Source organism: Thermobia domestica, chromosome 18 (genome assembly GCF_964235325.1).
Source record: "Thermobia domestica chromosome 18, izTheDome1.hap1.1, whole genome shotgun sequence".
In the NCBI taxonomy this organism is placed as follows: Eukaryota; Metazoa; Arthropoda; class Insecta; order Zygentoma; family Lepismatidae; genus Thermobia; species Thermobia domestica.
Genome location: NC_137471.1, coordinates 26,511,172 through 26,532,072, shown reverse-complemented (window position 1 = coordinate 26,532,072; position 20,901 = coordinate 26,511,172). Strand labels below are relative to the sequence as shown.

The window sequence follows — 20,901 nt, the reverse complement described above, 5'->3', positions numbered from 1 at the left end:
ACCAACAGCGGCCGGTGGACAACATGTGACGAAATCTTTGGCCGAACTGGGGATCCCCCAACAGTTAAGTGATCACGTGTTGTTTTTTAATCGGGTGCCAAAGTCCGGAAGTGAAATGCTGGTGCTTCTGATTCAGTGGCTACAAGGTCAAAATAATTTTCGTCACGTAAGGCTCGGTGAAAACAAGAGGAGGAGGCTCAATCGCTTGCAGCAGGTTGGTAGACAATTTTATTATTATTATTATTATTATTATTATTATTATTATTATTATTATTATTATTATTATTATTATTATTATTATTATTATTATTAAGTTTAAAATTTATGTAATCAGTTATCTTCTTTCTTTTCCATTTTCTATAAACTTTCCCATTTTTCATATATCATCCTAGGTATTCTGCCATTATTGGCAGATAACTTATCTTAAACTTAGAGGTTCCAATTCACCACGGTTCTTAACCAGTGACGACACCAGCTTTAATTTCTTCGGGAAGAGAGCAAAGGGAGGGACCGAGAAAACTTGATAGGGCAGTTATTTTATTTTTATTTATTTATTTATTTATTTATTTTGTATGCCGAAAAGGATACTTTTATATTAGTTGACTTACATTACAATACATCAGAAAGGGTAGACGCAGTTACCAGGGGGCAACACCCCCTTGCCCTCTCTGGCATCAGCTAGCATTCCTTCTTCACGTATCAATGTTCTGTTTCAATACCGTCCATCAAATGCAACCTCCCAATGTTAATAAATAAAAATGCAACGCTGCTATTTACCTGGACCCATATCATGAAGTGAATGGGGGCATGTTTGAAATGGGGACTGGCCAAGGATATTATAAAATAGAGGATCTGCCTGTACGTATCGTTATCATGTGAACTCTATGAAGCCAAAAAATAACCGAGCATCGTCTAAACCGGCACGTCTGATTGGCTACTCTCGTTTCCGCCATGATTGTTGGCTCGAAACATTGCGATCTTAGTGGCGCGGAGTGGGCAGAGTAGGTGTGGCCAACCTGTGACGTATTTGCAATACGTGCACGGAGCGGCAAGTTTCGAGGGGCTGCAAAATCTGTCATAACTATACTATTTAAAATAAATATTTCTTGTTGGAAACAGACTTCATGATGATGGTAGTTAGATTTACTAAGTTAAACTTCTATTTGAATACTACATTCATAAATCATGATTAGGTCGCATTAGTTTAAGGTCACATTGACGGTGCTAAAGCAAATGGTCAAACAAATCCCAGCATGAATTGCTTAATTGTTGTCAAATACTAGAACTCAATTCTCCAACAGTAGCGATTACAGTTTTGATATGAAAACTAGTCTTGTCTTTGTCATAAACAAGTTCTTTATCATTGAAGGTGGAAACAAGTCTTTTTTTTTATATTTTTTAACAGATGTAGAAGGAAACTGAAGAAATAAAGCTAAAAGAGCTAGTTGCACTGGAATTGAAAACCGTTATATTGAGGTTGAAACTCGGTATTGACTATAAGAAAGATTATCATCTTTCCTCTGTAGGTGTTTGCCTCATATTTCACTAACATAATAGATTATTTAAAGAAAAAAAACACGACACAACGAGATTGTGTTTGTACTGTTTAGGCCTTTCTGAGTGCGAGTGCACTTTCTCTCCCGTTCATTGTTGATGATGATATAGCATACATAAAATTGTGGTGTCTTTTAAGATTTGTTCTTTCTGGAGAAAGGAAGAAAGGTGGCAAATTATATCATTGCACGGGGCAGCAAATTGCTTAGGGCCGGCCCTACTGGAATCGAACCCAGAAACTCTTCACAACCCAACTTGTAGTGCCACCTTTTAACAAATTCAGAAAAAAAAAGAAAATCACTGGACATGTAGTAGTTGTTTTCGCGCGGAGACAAGAAAGAACTTGTTAACTTTCTCCATGTATCTGCAGCACCCAGATCTTGCTTTATATGATAATTCTCTGTTCTAAGAAGGCCACGGCGCTTTTCCGTCCTTGATGAATGGTAACACTACCTCACTAAGGTTTCCAAGAAGTAAGTGGGTTGTCGGTCGACGATGACTTTCATTCAGTTTGAATATCAGTGTGTTCAAAGACAGATCATGCGGTGAAAGATGTTCCCTCAACCAACGAAAAGTGAAACACGATGACTACCCGTGCCAATAATAGCAACAGGATGTAGAAAATGCCGCTATGTTCCGGCGGCGGTTTGGCCTATTCTTAGTGTTTTGTTTATGTTTCGTGACTCTATTTTCAATCCTAGACTTATTATGGCTCAGTTATCCAGCGTTAAGTGTTTCCGAACCGGAGAGTCCGAGTTCGACGCCAACGGGCACGTGGGTGAAAGAGGTGTCATCGGCCAAATTCCCGTCCATTGGCCAACCAACAGCGGCCGGTGGACAACATGTGACGAAATCTTTGGCCGAACTGGGGATCCCCCAACAGTTAAGTGATCACGTGTTGTTTTTTAATCGGGTGCCAAAGTCCGGAAGTGAAATGCTGGTGCTTCTGATTCAGTGGCTACAAGGTCAAAATAATTTTCGTCACGTAAGGCTCGGTGAAAACAAGAGGAGGAGGCTCAATCGCTTGCAGCAGGTTGGTAGACAATTTTATTATTATTATTATTATTATTATTATTATTATTATTATTATTATTATTATTATTATTATTATTATTATTATTATTATTATTATTATTAAGTTTAAAATTTATGTAATCAGTTATCTTCTTTCTTTTCCATTTTCTATAAACTTTCCCATTTTTCATATATCATCCTAGGTATTCTGCCATTATTGGCAGATAACTTATCTTAAACTTAGAGGTTCCAATTCACCACGGTTCTTAACCAGTGACGACACCAGCTTTAATTTCTTCGGGAAGAGAGCAAAGGGAGGGACCGAGAAAACTTGATAGGGCAGTTATTTTATTTTTATTTATTTATTTATTTATTTATTTTGTATGCCGAAAAGGATACTTTTATATTAGTTGACTTACATTACAATACATCAGAAAGGGTAGACGCAGTTACCAGGGGGCAACACCCCCTTGCCCTCTCTGGCATCAGCTAGCATTCCTTCTTCACGTATCAATGTTCTGTTTCAATACCGTCCATCAAATGCAACCTCATACGCCCCTCCCCGTACCAGTGTTCACAGTTTGAGAGACATTTCAATAATCTAGGGAAATTTTGTAGGTAAATTTACCATAAAAAGAAAGAGGGATTTTTTTTCGACAAAAAGTGAAAATCCAAGAAAATTCTCACACTGACTGATTGACTAATGTAAATCTTTCTTTGTTGTTCAGAAATAATGCAATATAATAGCAATAGTGTCTGTTCAAAGTAGCATAATGCGCATCAATTGTTAGTTGGGTGTATTTGTGTGTGTGTGTTTGTAACAAAAAGTTAAGGAAAAAGTTTTTTTTAAAAAAAATAGAAGCAAAAAACAAATCAACAAAACAAATGTGGTTGGTACTTCCTTTAATATAACTAAGTTAATCTTATCACATAATTTCTGTCATACGAATTGGACACTCAACAAACTAGCAAAAATTTGATAAGAAAAGGGAAAATTTTGTGTCAGTCGAGGGAAATTTTCTTAAGGAGATCTGCTAACACTGCCCCTCCCTCTTTTTCCTTCCACTGTGCATTCTCTAAGATGTCCCTCATAACGCAATTCCTTGTCAGAGAACGTTCCAACTACTTTATTTTCGATTTTTTTACACATCTAAAAGTATCATTTTTTCTACTGGATGAAATATGCACAATATATAGAGTGTGTCAAAAGTCCTTTGATATAGGGTAACTCTGTTATTATCAAAACTACAATAAAATGTAAGAGGGGAAACCGTCTCTAAATATGATGTTTTCAATCTAAAGTGAAGGATTGTTTTTTTTTTTTTTTTTTTTTTAAGTTGGATGAGTCATTTAGGCTGTACACTCTTTATGATGCGACCAATGTTAAATAAAAATGTAACATTGTCATTTACCTGGGGCTGGGCGAAAGAAAGGCGGGACGGGAGGTGGACACATTTTGTAAGAGTATGATGAATGGGGCGGGGGAATGGCCCTCGATACGTTAGCATAACAGACAGTAACTTCATTCATTCGTTGTCGTTAAATGGCAACGTTTCATTTTCGTTTAGCATTGGGTACATAAAGAGTGTACAGCTTAAACGACTCGTCTGATTAAAAAATAAATAAATCCTTCACTTTAGATTGAAAACATCGTATTTGGAGACTGCCTTCCCTCTTATATTTTGTTGTAACTCTGATAATAACTGAGCTACCCTAGGTCATGGGACTTTTGAGACACCCTGTATATATAACTTTAACGTCCCACGATTATGAGGCGAGCAAAGTCGTAACAAATCTGGCGGAGCAAACCCTGCACCAGCTGTTTAAAGCTCATATAACTGATTACTGAATACTTTAATTCCCCTGTTATTGATTTTGTCTATGTAAGATATGTACACTGAGAAAAAAATGTAGGTGGCGTACTTAAAAAGGTGGGTTACATGCGTAATTCCTGTAGTTTTTGGACTTAACGTACAGCAGACGTATAACTGAAAACGCATGTTTTATAACACTTTCCGTATAAGTATTCCATCTATACATACTTTTCGTATGAAACAATATAGGCGGTCAGGATCTCACATAAAAATGGACGTACATAACATATAGCTGAGGAATGTAACATAAGTATATGCATGTGATATACGGAAAATTCTTAGATGTCACACATCCTGCAACGGCATGATGTAACATCTAAGGGCAGTGCCTTTGTAGCATACGGATAACGTATGCTCCGTACTGATTTCCGTAGTAAGCAAGAGGATACCGTATATTTGTACAATATACCGCTGTCCGGAGAACGGATTTTTCTCAGTGTACGTTATAAAATTTCAAATCAGTAGTAAACTTGTCTTGATTTTCTGACCCTATTATTAAAATTCAAGTAATATTTAAAAAATAAAAAGTCATTTAAAATATTAACATGAAGAAAATAAAGTAGCTTTAGGGATGCATTCGAGTCGAGTCGAGTCGAGATTTAAGCCTGTCTCGACTCGTCTCGAGAAAATGTTGTCTCGACTCGTGTCTCGACTCGAAAATATGTTTCTGTCTCGACTCGACAGTCTCTGTCTCGACTCGACTCGAATTCGAGTCGAGACGTCTCGAAATTCGAGTCGAGACAAAATGTACGAGTTAAAATATACGCACACATCAGCCAGACCATCATGACTATCTACCTAATTGTCAGTATGTCGACTTTTGGCATGGATAAAAACGGCGACACGTCTTGGCATACACGCAATGATCCTTGATAGGTCGCTGGAGAGAGCTGGCACCACATGTGCTCACACAGCTCACCTAATTCCCGTAAATTCCGGAAAGGGGGGCGATGTGTTCTGACGTGACGTTCAATCACATCCCACAAGGGACATCACTCAAATGTCCGGCTCCAATTTCAATGAAACTTTTTTTGCTGATAGAAGGCATGTATGCATCATTACTTGTGATGACAAATTTTTGCCATGGTGCATGTTTTCTATTTTTAAAAAAAAAATAACTTTTAAGAGTTGTGATGTGGTTATTAGAGATTACTACAGAAGTCCCTTACTACCCTTTGTAAACGGAGCGTTAATGAAGAAAAGTGAAGAAAAACCATGTGGATCATATAAGTCCTGGGGGGAAGTCGTATGGTAGATATGACCTTGATGGCAGCCATCTTGAAATCCGCCATTTTGAATTAAGGTCAAGTTTTCAAAATGGGAATAGGGTAATATGATACATAATTTCGGGCTAGAATTTAATTAGAAAAATAATGGTGAGGTTAGTTTTAAGATACACCCATTTGGGGGAAGGTTACAGGCATATTAATTGTTTTTACTTACTGTGTGCGTAAGTCCCTTCTTACTTTCGTCTCAAGACCTGTAAATCGATCGCAACGGCAGAGCCCGGTTTCGCACTAGTGTTTAGAAATCTTTAAACTCACTTGAGGCAATATTTGAGGATTATTGTATTGTATTTTGCCTTTAATTAAATTTGAACCCACTTCATGATCTTGTGTAAAGTATCACTAAAAGAGAATTTCTGTTTTTATGGAGAACGTAAGCATAGCAATTATAAAAGGTGAATAAGGTGCGTATGTATTTATAAGAAAGTTTATTTTACGAGTCTTTTGTGGTTCCGCCAACCTATTCTTTAGTTGTTTTTTTTTTTTCAAAATACTCATATCTCATAAATAAAAGAGCTATTATAAAATCTCTTACCACTATTCTTTAATACTTATAAAATTTCATTTATTGTAAAAGCACTGGCGAGATATTTCTTATCGCCTACTAAAATTATGGTGGAGCTCCTTCGTGGCTAACGGTTAGCATACTTGTCTTTGGCGTGGGAAACCTAGGCTTGATTCCCGGTGGGAGTTCATGTGGTTCGGATTCCACGTTAATCAGTAGGTCCACCGTCCACGTCTCACATAGCCTCGCTGCTGAACGGGACATTAAACTCAGAATCAATTCAACTCAAAATTATGGTTTTGACTTTATTATGATGTCATTAGTTTAAACGCCCAACTGCCCAGTAATTATAAACATTGACTACATTATAAAATTGTAATTTGTGACGACTAAAATATCAGAAATTAAAGATTATTCTTTGGTTTTGGAACATTTTGAAAAACGTGAAAAACTGGTACTGCACCGATACAACACACCTTTTGGATTTGTCATTGTGTAAAGTGATACAAACTGAAGAAGAATTACAACTTTATGAAGTTGTATTAGGACTTATTATTTAGAAATAAACACCAAATAAGTGTAATAGTTCATATCCGTATCAAATACCAAGTTTATGATGAATCAACTACACAAAGTAGGATCCAAAAACGCTCATTGCAATTTGTTCCATCCTTCAGTCGAACCAGGAACTGAAACATAACGAGTGACATTTTCTTTTTAAAGATACTTTGTCCAGCTAAGTATTGTGAAGGTTTATGTCAGTAGAAGGAATTGCATTCCATTATACAAGCGCAATTTCACAACTTTATGTACACATTACTAATTATCGTACACCCTTGTCCATATGATTAGCGTACGCATCTTTGGTGCGGGAGACCTAGGTTCGATTTCCGATGGGAACTCCTGTGGTTCTGAACCCACGTTAATTTGTAAGTTCACGTCTCATATAGCCTTGATGCTGAAAGGGACACTAAACTCTAATCTAATACTAAATACAAATATTTAAAGAAAAATGATGACGCACAAAGATGACGTGAATTTGGCTATCAAATCCATTTTGTGTTTTCAGTTATTTTCTAGTAGTATTTTTTCTAGGCATCCTTTCAAAAGACAGTGATGCAAATTTCGTAACTGCGAATTCCTGTTAGAAGCCATGAAATTATCCTATTAGATGCAAAATTTCCCGTCCACTAAAATAGATACCGTAAATTTACAATATCTAACAATAAATAATTTTGAAACATATCGCTTTCGAGGGAAAAAATGAAGTGAAATCTTTGAGTTTACGTCCTACGTTTATGCCGGTTAGGCTAAAGGAGAGGGGTGATGATGAGAAATTAGTGAAATCGTGGAATGAAGAAAGTGGGAGGAACGGAAGAACCCCGAGGAAACCCACGCACACGGTGTTTGTCCACCACAAAGTTCACTTGGTGCGAGCTGGGATCGAACCAGGGTCCCCAAGCACCAGAGGTGAACGATCTATCACTGAGCCACCGCGGCCCCGCTTTAGAGTATAGTTGAACTCATTCTCGTAGTATGAAAGGCATTATTTATAATTATGCATGATAGGATCACAAACAAAATTTTAAAATATTATGTGCACTTTCTTTTAACAAACATTATATTGTCTTTTATGGTGTGGAAGGGAATGTTATGTTCGAAAAAAAGTCCTTAACACGATTCTTGTTGCTACACACTGCATGTTCCTAGCCACAGAAAAGATGCAGCGATAGGTAGGCTATTTTTCAATTGCTATACATTAGCTTGATGTTTCAAGTCTTTTGTGTGTTTCTGAAGTTCACTTTTACCACAAAAGAGCTCAATATTAACATGTCTTACATAGCTTTGGTTCGATTTTCAACACGGACTGCAACTACCCGTTAAATTGTGCATCCGAAAGGCATTCTTTGTTAAACCTCGCTTATCACCGCTCATCTTAATAATATATATAACTTTACCGCGAAGCAAATGTTGCATTTCTCTCTTTCATCCTAACACAAAACAAAACTAACCACAGTTGTGACACGAAGAAGCTATTTCGAAAAGAAACAAGCTGTGCTTCATAGAGATGTGTACCAAATGATAGAAGTATAAAGTATTGTTTTCTTTCCTGTTTATTGATATCAGTTGGTGTTCTTAATGAGTTTACTCATTAGTTTAGAAAGAGTATATATGGAATTTGGACATATGTTGTACGTATTCTCCTGAGAAACTGATAAGACAAGAAAAATTATAAGGACAGATGGAATAGGTTTAAGCGCATCTACGTGACTTTATCAAATATTTATTCTCCATAATGATACCACGCGGAAAACTTGGTATAGGCCTACTTTTATCTTTGCCTCCCTCTGTTAGCTGTTTTCTATCATATATATCGGATGGTTTTGATATTTCTTCTGATCATTAAAACAACAATGGTACCTGTGTGCGTGCAGAAATGCAAAAGTACAAGGTAACTTCCTATTTGTTTTGAAAACAACAAACCCATTTCACGTGTGCGAGAGAAATTGAGCACAGCGAGATCGGGTGTTTACTCACGGTCAGTTCGCAGGAGGAGTCCATGGTAAAAGATTTGACTATCTCGAAAACACTCGCAAAACCTTACAAATACAAAAGACTGCGCTTCAAAAAAGTTTAGACACAGATGTTTCAATTTTCTTTTAGCATCTTTCTTCAGCAAAAGAGTCGGTTCATTGTATTCGAAAAAGGGAAGGGAGAAAGGGTGAATTTATATTTTATGTGGGGGGTAACGTTGTAAGTAGTATAAACAATACATACCGCTTCCGACTCTGTACTGAAGCACTTCCTTTAGCGGTATATCACTAGATCTATCCTGACCCTCATCCCACCTCAAGTTGTAAAGTAGAAAGGGACAGAAGTATTCAACATGACTGCGCACTTGAGTTTCAGTTCACAATACTAAAACCAGTGAGCAAGTAAACAGTCTTTTGTAGGATCGTGTTTTACTTCTTGAATTTATTTTTGAACATTTCTGTGAATTCAACAACAGAACGCAGTAGAAATACGGATTAGTTTTTACTCCAACCATTACTTTCGCTCCAACCCAGGGATGCCACATTTATGATTTCGTACTAGATTTAGTGATTTTACTATTGAACTAGTGATCTAGTACGTACTTTGGGTAAATAGGCATATTCTAGTGATTTTTTTTTGCATTTTTTTCTGATGCAGACAAATGAGAAGGAAATGGTTCTTAAAATAAAAGGAAGAAGTATATTGCACTTCAAAACAAATGTAGAAACTTTAAATTATTTTTTCTTTTCCCTCTGACTGAATGAAACCCCTGCTGTGTAACGACCTTAGGTAAACAACGGCTATCTTTGGTCCGCTACCTTCTTTTGTTAGCCGACATGGGATGGGTTACTTTTTTTTCTGGAAGAAAGTGAAGAAATAATTATCCAGTACATTTACGTTTTGTCAGGCACACAGGTGCAGTCTGTACTTGTTTCCTAACGAATTTTAGCAACATAACATAAATGAAACATATGTACCAGAAAATAGAGGCAGTACAAACGGAAATTTTCATCTGTGACACATTTGATGAGAAATATAGTTAGATGTCACGTAGAGCACTCTAAACATGTCCTATCCTGTAATTCTATTCGTATGTTTATGTAGGTGAGACTGAGAAATCAAGAAACAATAATAACTGGTTTTCTTCCAGGGGAAAAATCTAAATGTGAAGGGGTGTTACACTGGGACTTTAATTGCGTCCTTTGTACAAGATTGACAAGTAATCGCAATTTTTTAATTTATCTTAGTTCTTGGGGAGAGGAAGATGGAAGCGAACCCTCGTAAGGACCTCTGCAAGGAAACATGAATACTATCCGCCACTGTTTGTTACATTACACAAAATAGTTTTATATATATATATTGAGTTTTAGTCAGGGTTTTCATTCTGCAGGAGAGGGGGGATAGTAATACCTGACGAACATTTTCTATTCTCACAATCAGAGTGTTGCAATGATAGCATTTCCTCCATTATACCTTGGCCAAGCTAGTTGCATTATATGTAAGGATTAAGTTAGCCTAAAAAGCTTAAATTTCTATGGCTGTTTTACTCTGTAGCCATGTTTCTCATTTTCGGTCTACGGGACTCTGTGTCCGGAAATTTTCGATGGCTTCCAAGTCGGAAAATAAGTGTATCAAAGGCATATATATTATATCTATGGTTATATGAGGCATGGATCTACAGTTTAAAGTGGGATACCGGTAACAACTTCATGAGCTTCCACCGTAAATCGAACCAGAGTCTCCTGCGATCAAGGCGTATGTGTTAACCATACAGCCACGAGGAAATTCACATAAGCACACACACATATATATTGTTGAGTTGATTTTGACTTTACCGTCTCTTTCAGCAGCGAGGATATATGAAATGTAGACCTACTGATTAACGTGGAATCCGAACTACATGAGCTCGCGCCGGGAATTGAACCCGAGTCTTCCACGGCAAAGACGCGTACACTAGCCGTGGAGTTCACACACACACACAGAATCAGAGTCCTCACACACCAAGGGTGAGAGCTGTGCCACTGAGTCACAGCGGCCACGGGGCTAGGTCGAGTCCACTTTACGTTCATAGTTTCTTAGTACATAAATGTTACGATTATGAAATAGATTTTCCTTAATGAGCTGCATAAAAACAAAAGCTTTCGAAATGCATTAAACAATTAGCTCGATTTGAGTGTGAACTTAAAGTTATATCAGAGTGTAAATACGGATACGCACCAAAGCTCGAAAACTTAATAACCTATTTCTCCTATAGAGTCAACATGTATCAAGCAATCGTTCAGCTTTCATTTGAGAGGATGGAAATCGAAGGCCCCTGAACAACTATGTTACTAATGTGCGGAATGTATTTATCTTACAGTGAACTGCTTTGATGCCAAGTGGCCTAACTCCAAAATTGAAATTTTCCAGGAGTGAAAGTTGAAGTTCAATATCTCATTAACAATCCATATTTCTTTTATGTTGGGAACCAAAACCATAACTACTGTATGTAGTTCATTGTTTTATAACTTAGTGTTTACAAAAATCCTTTTAAAAAATACCTATTCATAGAAGTGAATGGTACTTATCTGTACTAGTTCTTGGCATCCAAGCAGTCCATTTATTGTAATACTAGCTTAATATACCCATTCTTCGCATGGGGGCTGTATTTGGAAGTCAACACCTGTGGAAGTATCACCATTCATTTCAGTGACCGCGAAAACTATGGATTTGACACTAGTATCAATCAATATGGGCTATTTATACATGTCTCGGTATCCCTCACCCACTGACACCCGGCCCGCATACAGTAGTAGCTGAATTTGCAAGTCATCGCTGATGGAAGTGTCACCATTGATCTCAGCGACCGTGAAAACTATGGATTTGACACTAATGTCGATCAATTTGGATTACTTTTACTACATGTCTCGCTAAACGCCACCCTGAGACCCCCTGGTTCCAATTTTGACAAAAACGCTCCGCCTTAGACTGGGACCTGGACCAAGGTATCCGTCACCAAAATTTGGTAACTCTCGGTCAACTTGTCTGGTCCCCAGGTCGGTCCCAGTAAACGTCCCCCCCGAGACCCCCTGGTTCGAAATTAAAAAAAAACGTTTCGTCTTGATCTGGGGCCTGGACTAAGGTACCCGTGACCAAATTTTGGGAACTCTCGGTCCACTCGTCTGGTCCCCAGGTCGCACACAGACAGACAGACAAACACACAAACAAACTCTTTATTTTATTTATATTAGGTAAGATATACTATGTAAAATAGTCTCGTATCATAATATGTGATGTACAACAAATGTTACATTATATATTATCCGTAGCTCGTGATATGCTGCAACATATTAAAGCCTCAGAATAGTTGGGCAAGCGAATAATCCAGAAGTTACGTAACCCTATTGCGTTCATGGGAACGAAAACACAATAATTATAACTATGCTAAATTACTATAGACTACCAACTGCTCATTCAGAGAATTTATGAAGTTCACTTTATCGCAATATTTTTATACAAACTAGATTTAGACTACGGATAATAGTTTTATACAAACTAGATAATCAATTATTATTATTATTATTATTATTATTATTATTATTATTATATTTGCAGTACAACGAAATACAACGACATTAACTATTAGTTCTAATTAACTGAATTGAGCTGAAAATTAAATCTTGATCTTTAAAGATTAACTATTAATTTTATGCGTTCTGTACCTTTCTGAAGGAATAAAAGCTGGAATTGGTTTCAAGGCTGTTTCTGAGTGAATACTTTCTTCAAAATAATATTAAAAATTATAGAAAGATTTTCGAGACATTCGAGTCGAGTCGAGATTTTTAAGAGCCGTCTCGACTCGACTCGTGTCTCGACTCGAAAATTCGAGTCGAGAAATACGTTTGTCTCGACTCGTCTCGAATTTTACAAAGTGTGTCTCGACTCGAATCTCGACTCGAATTCGAGTCGAGTCGAGTCGAGATTCGAGACATGTCTCGACTCGAGCGCATCCCTAAGTAGCTTCCATTGTATACAATGCACAATATCTTGCAGATAGCCAGCTTAGGGTGGGTCCTTGAATTCACTGAAACGGCGTGGAAACTAATCATCAATACATCATTTGTAATAATTATTAAAACTTTATAAGTAATATGTCCTTACTGTTTTAATTGTACCAGTGTCTCTTCCAGATATTTCTGGGGGGGCACTGTCCCCGGAGGAGACCAAAATAATGTCTATAACATAATAATAAATAGAATAGTATCGTGTGAAAATAATATGTGCCCCTCCGAATACTAACGGTAAGTGTGTCCCCCGGAACATTTTTTCTGAAAGAAACACTGGGTGTTACTCGTTAGTGGCCCCCAGAATACATAGGGCCTGCCACTGCTTTAGCAAGAACCGTCAAGGAAAGAAGGCGCGATACAACAATCTGGGGAACTATATATATGAAACAAAACAATTCAAGGGGAGTCGTTGTTATGACGTCTGGCAGAGGGATCAAGCTTCAACTGTCTTATCTTTAAATTAACTCACTGATTGGGAGCTCTAAATACCTTCCTGTACCGGGACTAAGAGATTTTATTACGATCAGTGACGGATGTAGTAGATAAAAACTGGCGGGAAGAGGCAGCCAGAATCCAGAGACTATGATAGGTATGTCATGAGTATACTATCAAGTTTGAAAAATATACAAATAATAGCTTAAATTGTTTTTGCCATTCAGAAAACTAGGAGGCATAGGTCCCCCGGCCCCAGTTTTCATTTTTCATTTTCAAAAGATCAGAATAGCTCTCTTTGCAGCCCCAAAATGACGCCCCTGCAGTACCCCAAACAACCGAGTGTTGGCCAACGGTTGATTTTTCGGTAGAATCATTATCATATATCATGTTTCAACTGTTGCTAATACGTTGATGATATCCCGTTTATCCGCCATTGTTTTCAACCAACCAATTTTCAGCGGAAAGCAACCAAATCGACAACTAGTTTTCAACTTAACCAACAAAAATTTAACGTTGGTTATACGGCGAATATAGTGATGACAACCCGTGGGGAAAAATTCCGTTTTGTGGGAATTTTTAAATATTAATTTCTCCAATAGCGAAAAGGGAATTTTCGTAAAAACCGGCAACATACATGGGATTTTTCATACTTTTACTTCATTGAGGTCAATAAATCCCTAGTAACAAAATCGATTGGTCCAACGTTGGTAAAATGGTGGCGATGCGACATACCAACGTTGTCCCAACGTCAGGTTTGTCCGCTTTGGCAACAATTTCCCACCCAAACCATTTCCCGCCCATTTTCCAACCAAATGAGCGATTAAGGGACATTAAGCCAACACTAAAGTAACGTATTTCTTGGTTGGGAAAACAGCCGATTCTAGTATCGTTGCGTGTAGGCCGAAAGAATAATTGGTTGGCCAACCATACATTTAACCAACGTTGGGTCAACGTAAGTTTTCCCCCTATAAGCTCACACCGATCATAACCCACCGTTTTGACCAAATCCCACTCAATCCCCAACAGTGGGCCAACAAACATTGCTACTAGGGGTAGCTAGCACAAAAATGTAGGGGGGCCCATTCCAACCACATTATAGTTCATCACCATATTATTGTTTATTTGCAAGCCTACCGTGAAAATTTTAGGGGGGCAGCAAAATTTTAGGGTGGCCGCCCCCTAGATCCCCCTGGATACGGACCTGGTGGGAAGTAAAGTAATGAGCCTTTATTAAACGTGAAATTAGTGCTAATTATCAAATTTTGCTATACTGTAAAATGCATGTTATTATGAAAGTGATTTATAAAATGACTTGAGAATCTAAAAATAATAAGCACTGTGGAACTTATTAACAAATATGGTATTTAAAAAAAAATACCAAACGGAAAACAACCATCTTCCAAAACGTTTCACACAAAAATTACTGGAGATTGAAGTTTGTCTTATCTAGTTCCGTTGCGTTCCATCGAAGATTTCGGCATAAATACGTTGTGCAAATAGTAATTTATAACAACAAACTGAATAGTACTCATCATTGGCGTATTTACGATTTTGTTTCGGGGAGGGCTTTGCTAACTTTCGGGGGGGGGGCTTTGCCTGAAAATGTGAAAATTCTGCAAGATATCTCATATACTTTACTATAGTATGTAAGATTTCGGGGGGCTTAAGCCCGGAAGCCCCTCCCTAAATACGCCACTGGTACTCGTCAACATTATCAATTTTCTCTCTTAATTACACATTCATCGACTGTTTGATTAAGATAAAATATTTGAATTCACTCGTATATTGAAGAAAGTGAATGACATACAATAGCTCTTCAATTTTCATATTTTTATACATTTTAAAAATTTTATAGAGCAAAATGGGAATTTTTTCCGCTTGAAGTAGGATTTTACATCATTTCAGGTTGGGATCACTGGATGAATATTGGTTCGTTGAATTCAACGAAATTAACGCGCCATAAATTATAGGTAAATTAGAACTGAAAATTCGTTGATTGAAATCATAAAATGCTTTGTGTCCGAAAGTTGTTTCCCGCACAACAGTGGCGTATATAGGATCTTATTTCGGGGGAGGGGGCTATGCACAACACAAGAATAAGCACTTATATTTTTCCTTTTGGATGCAGACAAATTTCAATGAAGTTGTGCATATAACAAATGTATTTCGGGGGGGAGACTTTAGCCCGATAACTATCCACTAAACATGCCACTGACGCACAAAAATGTAAATTCAACCACAAAGCAGGGGTCCCGGTTTCGATCCCACCCCCCGCCAAGTGAACTTTGTGGTGGACAAACACCGTGTGCGTGGGTTTTCTCGGGGTTCTCCCGTTTCCTCCCACTTTCTTCATTTCACCATTTCATTCATTTCTCATAATCACCGTCTCCTTTAGCCTAACCGGCATAACTGTGGGACGTAAAACTCAAAGATTCCATTTTCATTTTTTCAACCACAAAGCAATGTCAGTCCGACCATTTGGGTTGTTTGGGATCACTGGTGCAAATCCCGGGGGTGAGAGGGCATATCCTCTTCAATCTTCGTACTGGGGTACTGTTTCCCACAGTAATCCGAATTGAAATGCGTCTCATGGGGAGAAATGTGATGATCTGTGTCCGATTGTCACAAAGGAAAGTGAGATGAAATTGATGCCCCCCCCCCCCCAGAAGAAGCTTCAAATCTGCCTGCCTCCCAATGTTGAAGACTACTCTGCTCCTCGGATCCTCCATAGCATTGTTTTTCTACTTCATAAATATTTTGAACATCGCTTTAAAAAAAATATATATATGGGAACGGTCTAACCCGTACCCCTCAATGTTGAAGACATTTGCGCCACTGCTTGGGACATTCGCCAATAATTGGTTGTAACTTTGAAAGAGAAATCGCGAAAAATCGATATTCACGTTTCACACTGTGCAATACCACTCTCTGGACACTTCCCAAGAAGTAGCAGAAGGAACTGCCCAGTGCGCTACTTCTCGATTAAGTTCTCCAGTTACGTAACAACAAGACAAAAGAAAAACGAAAGCCATTTGCAATCAAAAACAGTGGCTTTATTCAGCTACGATGTTTTCTCCAATTGGAAGCATTTGGTATTCGTTCGACAAAAGGAAAGAAAATGTTTAATAGTGGCGAATTCTTTCAAACACAACACGAAGCGTGTATAATCCATGAGGTGTTCCTCGTACGATTCCTTTTTGACCTAGAAAGTGGACCAACGAGGCAAGCTTTCTTCTCATCAACGTTATTATCCACGTGACCTTTGATACAAGAACAAAGGAAGTGCTGAAAATGGTTAACAAAAAAAGCAGCAACGAAAAAGAAAGAGTCATCTTATTTGATGAAACAAAGAACTACGTATGTTGAGATGCCAGTGACGGCTCTTGGGGGAAGCCTCTACAACAGCGTTTCCCAACATTTTGTAACTTGCGGCACACTACGGGTCAGTGGCGCATTTACGATTTTGTTTCGGGAGGGGCTTTGCTAACTTTCGGGGGGGGCTTTGCCTGGAAATGTGAAAATTCTGCAAGATATTTCATTTACTTTACTATACTAAGTAAGATTTCGGGGAGGGCTTAAGCCCGGAAGCCACCCCCCTAAATACGCCACTGCACGGGTGTTACTTGGATTCTCGCGGCACACTTATAGGTATTATTATTTGTAAATATAAAACACAGTGGTATTTTTTCTGTGATTATTGATCTCCTTCTCACAGAGAAGAAAGCTCAATCACTGTTTTTATCTCGTGGTAAATCATTACGCTTATTTTTCATTCTAATTTAAAAACAGAAAACAATTGCAATGAAATATCGGACTCAGGTTTTTAAAAATACATTTTATTTTTAAAAACTGTATCCAACCTTTTACTAAGAAGGAAGATCACTAAATAACGAACGAACAAACAAATCTCTTTTACTTTTAAAACACAAATAGGTAATTTGTCGAAAGGATTGCATGGTATTTTAAATTTTCAAGTTACAAAATAGTCTACAACAATAAAGAAGCAATAATGGCCATAACAATGATAATAAATACTTTTTTTCAACATTAGAAATGTACAGAACAGTAATCCGATATGAAACTGAATTGTAGATTCATAATAGAGGTTCAATGTAATGTGAAATACAAATATACATTTTCCCCTACATTTTGAAATTTGATTGCTATAAAATTAACAATTTTGTTCGATTCCTCGCGGCACACCAGCGTCCCATTCACGGCACACCGGTTGGGAAAGGCTGCTCTACAAGTTAGAAGTAACTTGTCCTTCCATGTGTCTCAAAAGTCCCCTGACATAGGGTAACTTTGTTATTACGTTAATAATAAAATGTAAGAGGAACAACCGTCTCCCAATATAATGTTTTCAATCTAAAGTGGAGGATTTTTTTTTTAAATCGGACGAGCCGTTTGAGCTGTACACTCTTTATGCGCCCAATGTTAATAAATAAAAATGCAACGCTGCTATTTACCTGGACCCATATCATGAAGTGAATGGGGGCATGTTTGAAATGGGGACTGGCCAAGGATATTATAAAATAGAGGATCTGCCTGTACGTATCGTTATCATGTGAACTCTATGAAGCCAAAAAATAACCGAGCATCGTCTAAACCGGCACGTCTGATTGGCTACTCTCGTTTCCGCCATGATTGTTGGCTCGAAACATTGCGATCTTAGTGGCGCGGAGTGGGCAGAGTAGGTGTGGCCAACCTGTGACGTATGGCTTCATGATTTTGTTGTATGGGCAGATCCTCTATTTTATAACATCCTTGGGACTGGCTATCAACATGTTAGCGTAAAAGTCAGTAATTTCATTCACTCACCAAATTATTAATAGCACCATCATGTCCGTGGGTTTTCTTGGAGTACTCCCTTTCCTCCCACGCTCTCATTTCACCAGTTATTCTGTCATCTTTCACTTGCCTTAATCATCCGTCTCCCTTAGCCGACAGAGTATGCTCGTGGAACGTTAAATTGAAAGTTTTTATTTCAATTAACTTAAGAGGCTTTATCCCAGCGAAATTAAAATACCGCTAATTTTACAGTAATTATGTGATATCTTCAAATAGATAAAAATATAATCAAAATGTGGAACAAGAGCGCCCTAGACAATATTATTTTACATAAGAAACCGTTATTACGACTCACTTATCTGCTTTCAATTCCGAGCCATTTTGAAAATCGGCATTTATTTTTGCGTTTCTAAACAGTTGAAAACGGAAAGCCACTAGGTGACTTGTGATAACGGTACCTCACGCAAAATAATATTGTCTAGGGCGCTCTTGTTCCATATTTCAATTATCTTTTATCTATTTGAAGATATCACATAATTACTGTAAAATTAGCGGTATTTTAATTTCGCTGGGATGAGGCCTCTTAAGTCGTATGTATAGTTGCTTCTTGGAACCGAAGTGCAGTTCATATCTAATCTAAAGAATGCTGCCTTCTACGTGTGGTGGCTCGTGCCATAAGTAAGTCACCATGCGAGGGATCTTGCAGAAAACGCCCTCTAATCCCGATAACTTAAATGTACAACCAGAATCCTCATTTCAAACAATTGATAGTCGCCTGTCAACTCCACGTGGAGTCTTAGCTCTCACAGATCCAAATACTGTCTTTTAACTTCGATTCCCTGTTCCCAAGACCAGCTTCCTTGTTTTTATATTGCCTGATATCTGTTTCATATTAGCCATAGTATTAGGGGAAAAAGAACAAACAGTGTGTGTTTAGACGTTGCAACCCTGCAAATGCGGTCAAAAGAGGAATGGAAGGAGGAAGGGATGCTGCTGTAATAATCAGCATGGGAACTTGAAAGAAATTCGCCCAAACTGCATTTCTGTTGAGTACACGTACTATAGCACTAACATCCCCATCAGGATTCTGCCGCCTACAGTCGGACAATTTGTCCATGCCGACCAGATGCCGCAGTCGGATTGCCGGCGCCGAACACCGGCGCCTTTCCGCGCTATTTTCGACCGCGACGAATAGTTGCCTTGCCGAACAGTCGGCAAACAGCCGTAAAGGCGCAGTAAATGCGCCGGCGCCGCCGTCGAAAAGAGGCCAGCATGAGGAGTCGGCAGAGGGTTGGAAACAGTCGGTCGGCAAAGAATCGGCAGAGGGCATTTTATTTTACGATTTTCGACCGCTTGCCGCCTTGGCAAAAGGTCGGCAACTTTGAACAAGTAGATCGTCGTGCCGCCGCGGACGGGTGCCGGCTACCTCCGGCGGCCCGCCACTGTCGACGGCGGCAATTCCTCTTTCCGACCGCAACTTCCTGATGGGGAGCGGCTCACATACCACCAGTAGTACGCGTACTATAGGTTGAGAAACCCTGTCTTACGCATTTGTAAGTAAGAACACGCTATTTCTATAAGTATGTGGGGTGGGGGGGGCTTCATGATGGCTCAGTAGTAGTCTCTCTGGTGCGTGAGGTCCCTAGTTCGTTCCCCAGCCAAGTAAGTTTGTGGTGGACAACATCGCGTCCATGAGCTTTCTCGGAGTATTCCATTTTCCTCCCACATTCTCATTCCAACAGCTATTCCGTCATCATTCACTTGCCACAATCATCCATCTCCCTTAGCCGAAAGAGCATTAACTAAAAGATTTGATTTCAATACTACCATAAATCGTACGTACAACCAACAAAGAATCGCGTGCCACCAGTGATGCGCATACCATACGCTGAGAAACTCCATCTTACTGTATTAATAACCGAGAATACGGTATTTCTGTAGATACGCCTACTGGATATGCAACCCATATTACTAGAGAGCCAGCTTGGTAACCTATTGTCCAGGGTACATTCTTACAGCACCACATACACGATTTCTGATGTATCGTCACGTTTCTAACATACATTACAAGGATTAGGATTAGGAATTAGATTTCTGAACTTTCGGCATCTATGGCTATGTTAGAAGTCCCTAAGATTAGGATTAGGAGTTAGATTTCTGGGTTTTCGGCATCTATGGCCATGTTAAGCCGTCACTAGGATTAGGATTAGGAATTATATTTCTGGGCTTTCGGCATCTATGGCCATGTTAGGCTGTCACCAGTATTAGGATTAGGAATTATATTTCTGGGCTTTCGCATCTATGGCCATGTTAAGCCGTCACTAGGATTAGGATTAGGAATTAGATTTCTGGGCTTTCGGCATCTATACCCATGCTAGGCCGTCTCTAGGATTAGGATTAGAAATTAGATTTCTGGGCTTTCGGCATCTATGGCCATGTTAGTCCGTCATTAGGATTAGGATTAGGAATTAGATTTCTGGGCTTTCGGCATCTATGGCCATGTTAGTCCGTCATTAGGATTAGGATTAGGAATTAGATTTCTGGGCTTTCGGCATCTATGGCCATGTTAAGCCGTCACTAGGATTAGGATTAGGAATTAGATTTCTGGGCTTTCGGCATCTATGGCCATGTTAGGCCATCACTAGGATTAGGATTAGGAATTAGATTTCTTGACTTTCGGCATCTATGGGCATGTTAGGCTGTCATTAGGATTAGGATTATGATTTAGATTTCTGAGCTTTCGGCATCTATGGTCATGTTAGGTTGTCACGTTTGAGGGATAATGTCCTCCCAGCGATCACATTACCTGATGAAAGGGAAGGGAAAAAGCAGCCTCTATATTAGGTACCATCCCAGCATTT

General features: G+C 38.6%; 1 protein-coding gene across 1 annotated transcript in view; it reads left to right on the top strand.

The window, feature by feature from the left end:
- The first annotated feature begins 1,942 nt into the window (after window positions 1-1,942).
- Window positions 1,943-20,901, top strand: part of LOC145674924 (uronyl 2-sulfotransferase-like) — a 76,411-nt gene continuing 57,452 nt past the window's right edge. The window contains exon 1 of the mRNA XM_081745180.1: window positions 1,943-2,587. Within this exon, the coding sequence (XP_081601306.1) occupies window positions 2,186-2,587 (402 nt within the window). The 5' untranslated portion in view covers window positions 1,943-2,185. The remainder of the gene's footprint in view (window positions 2,588-20,901) is intronic.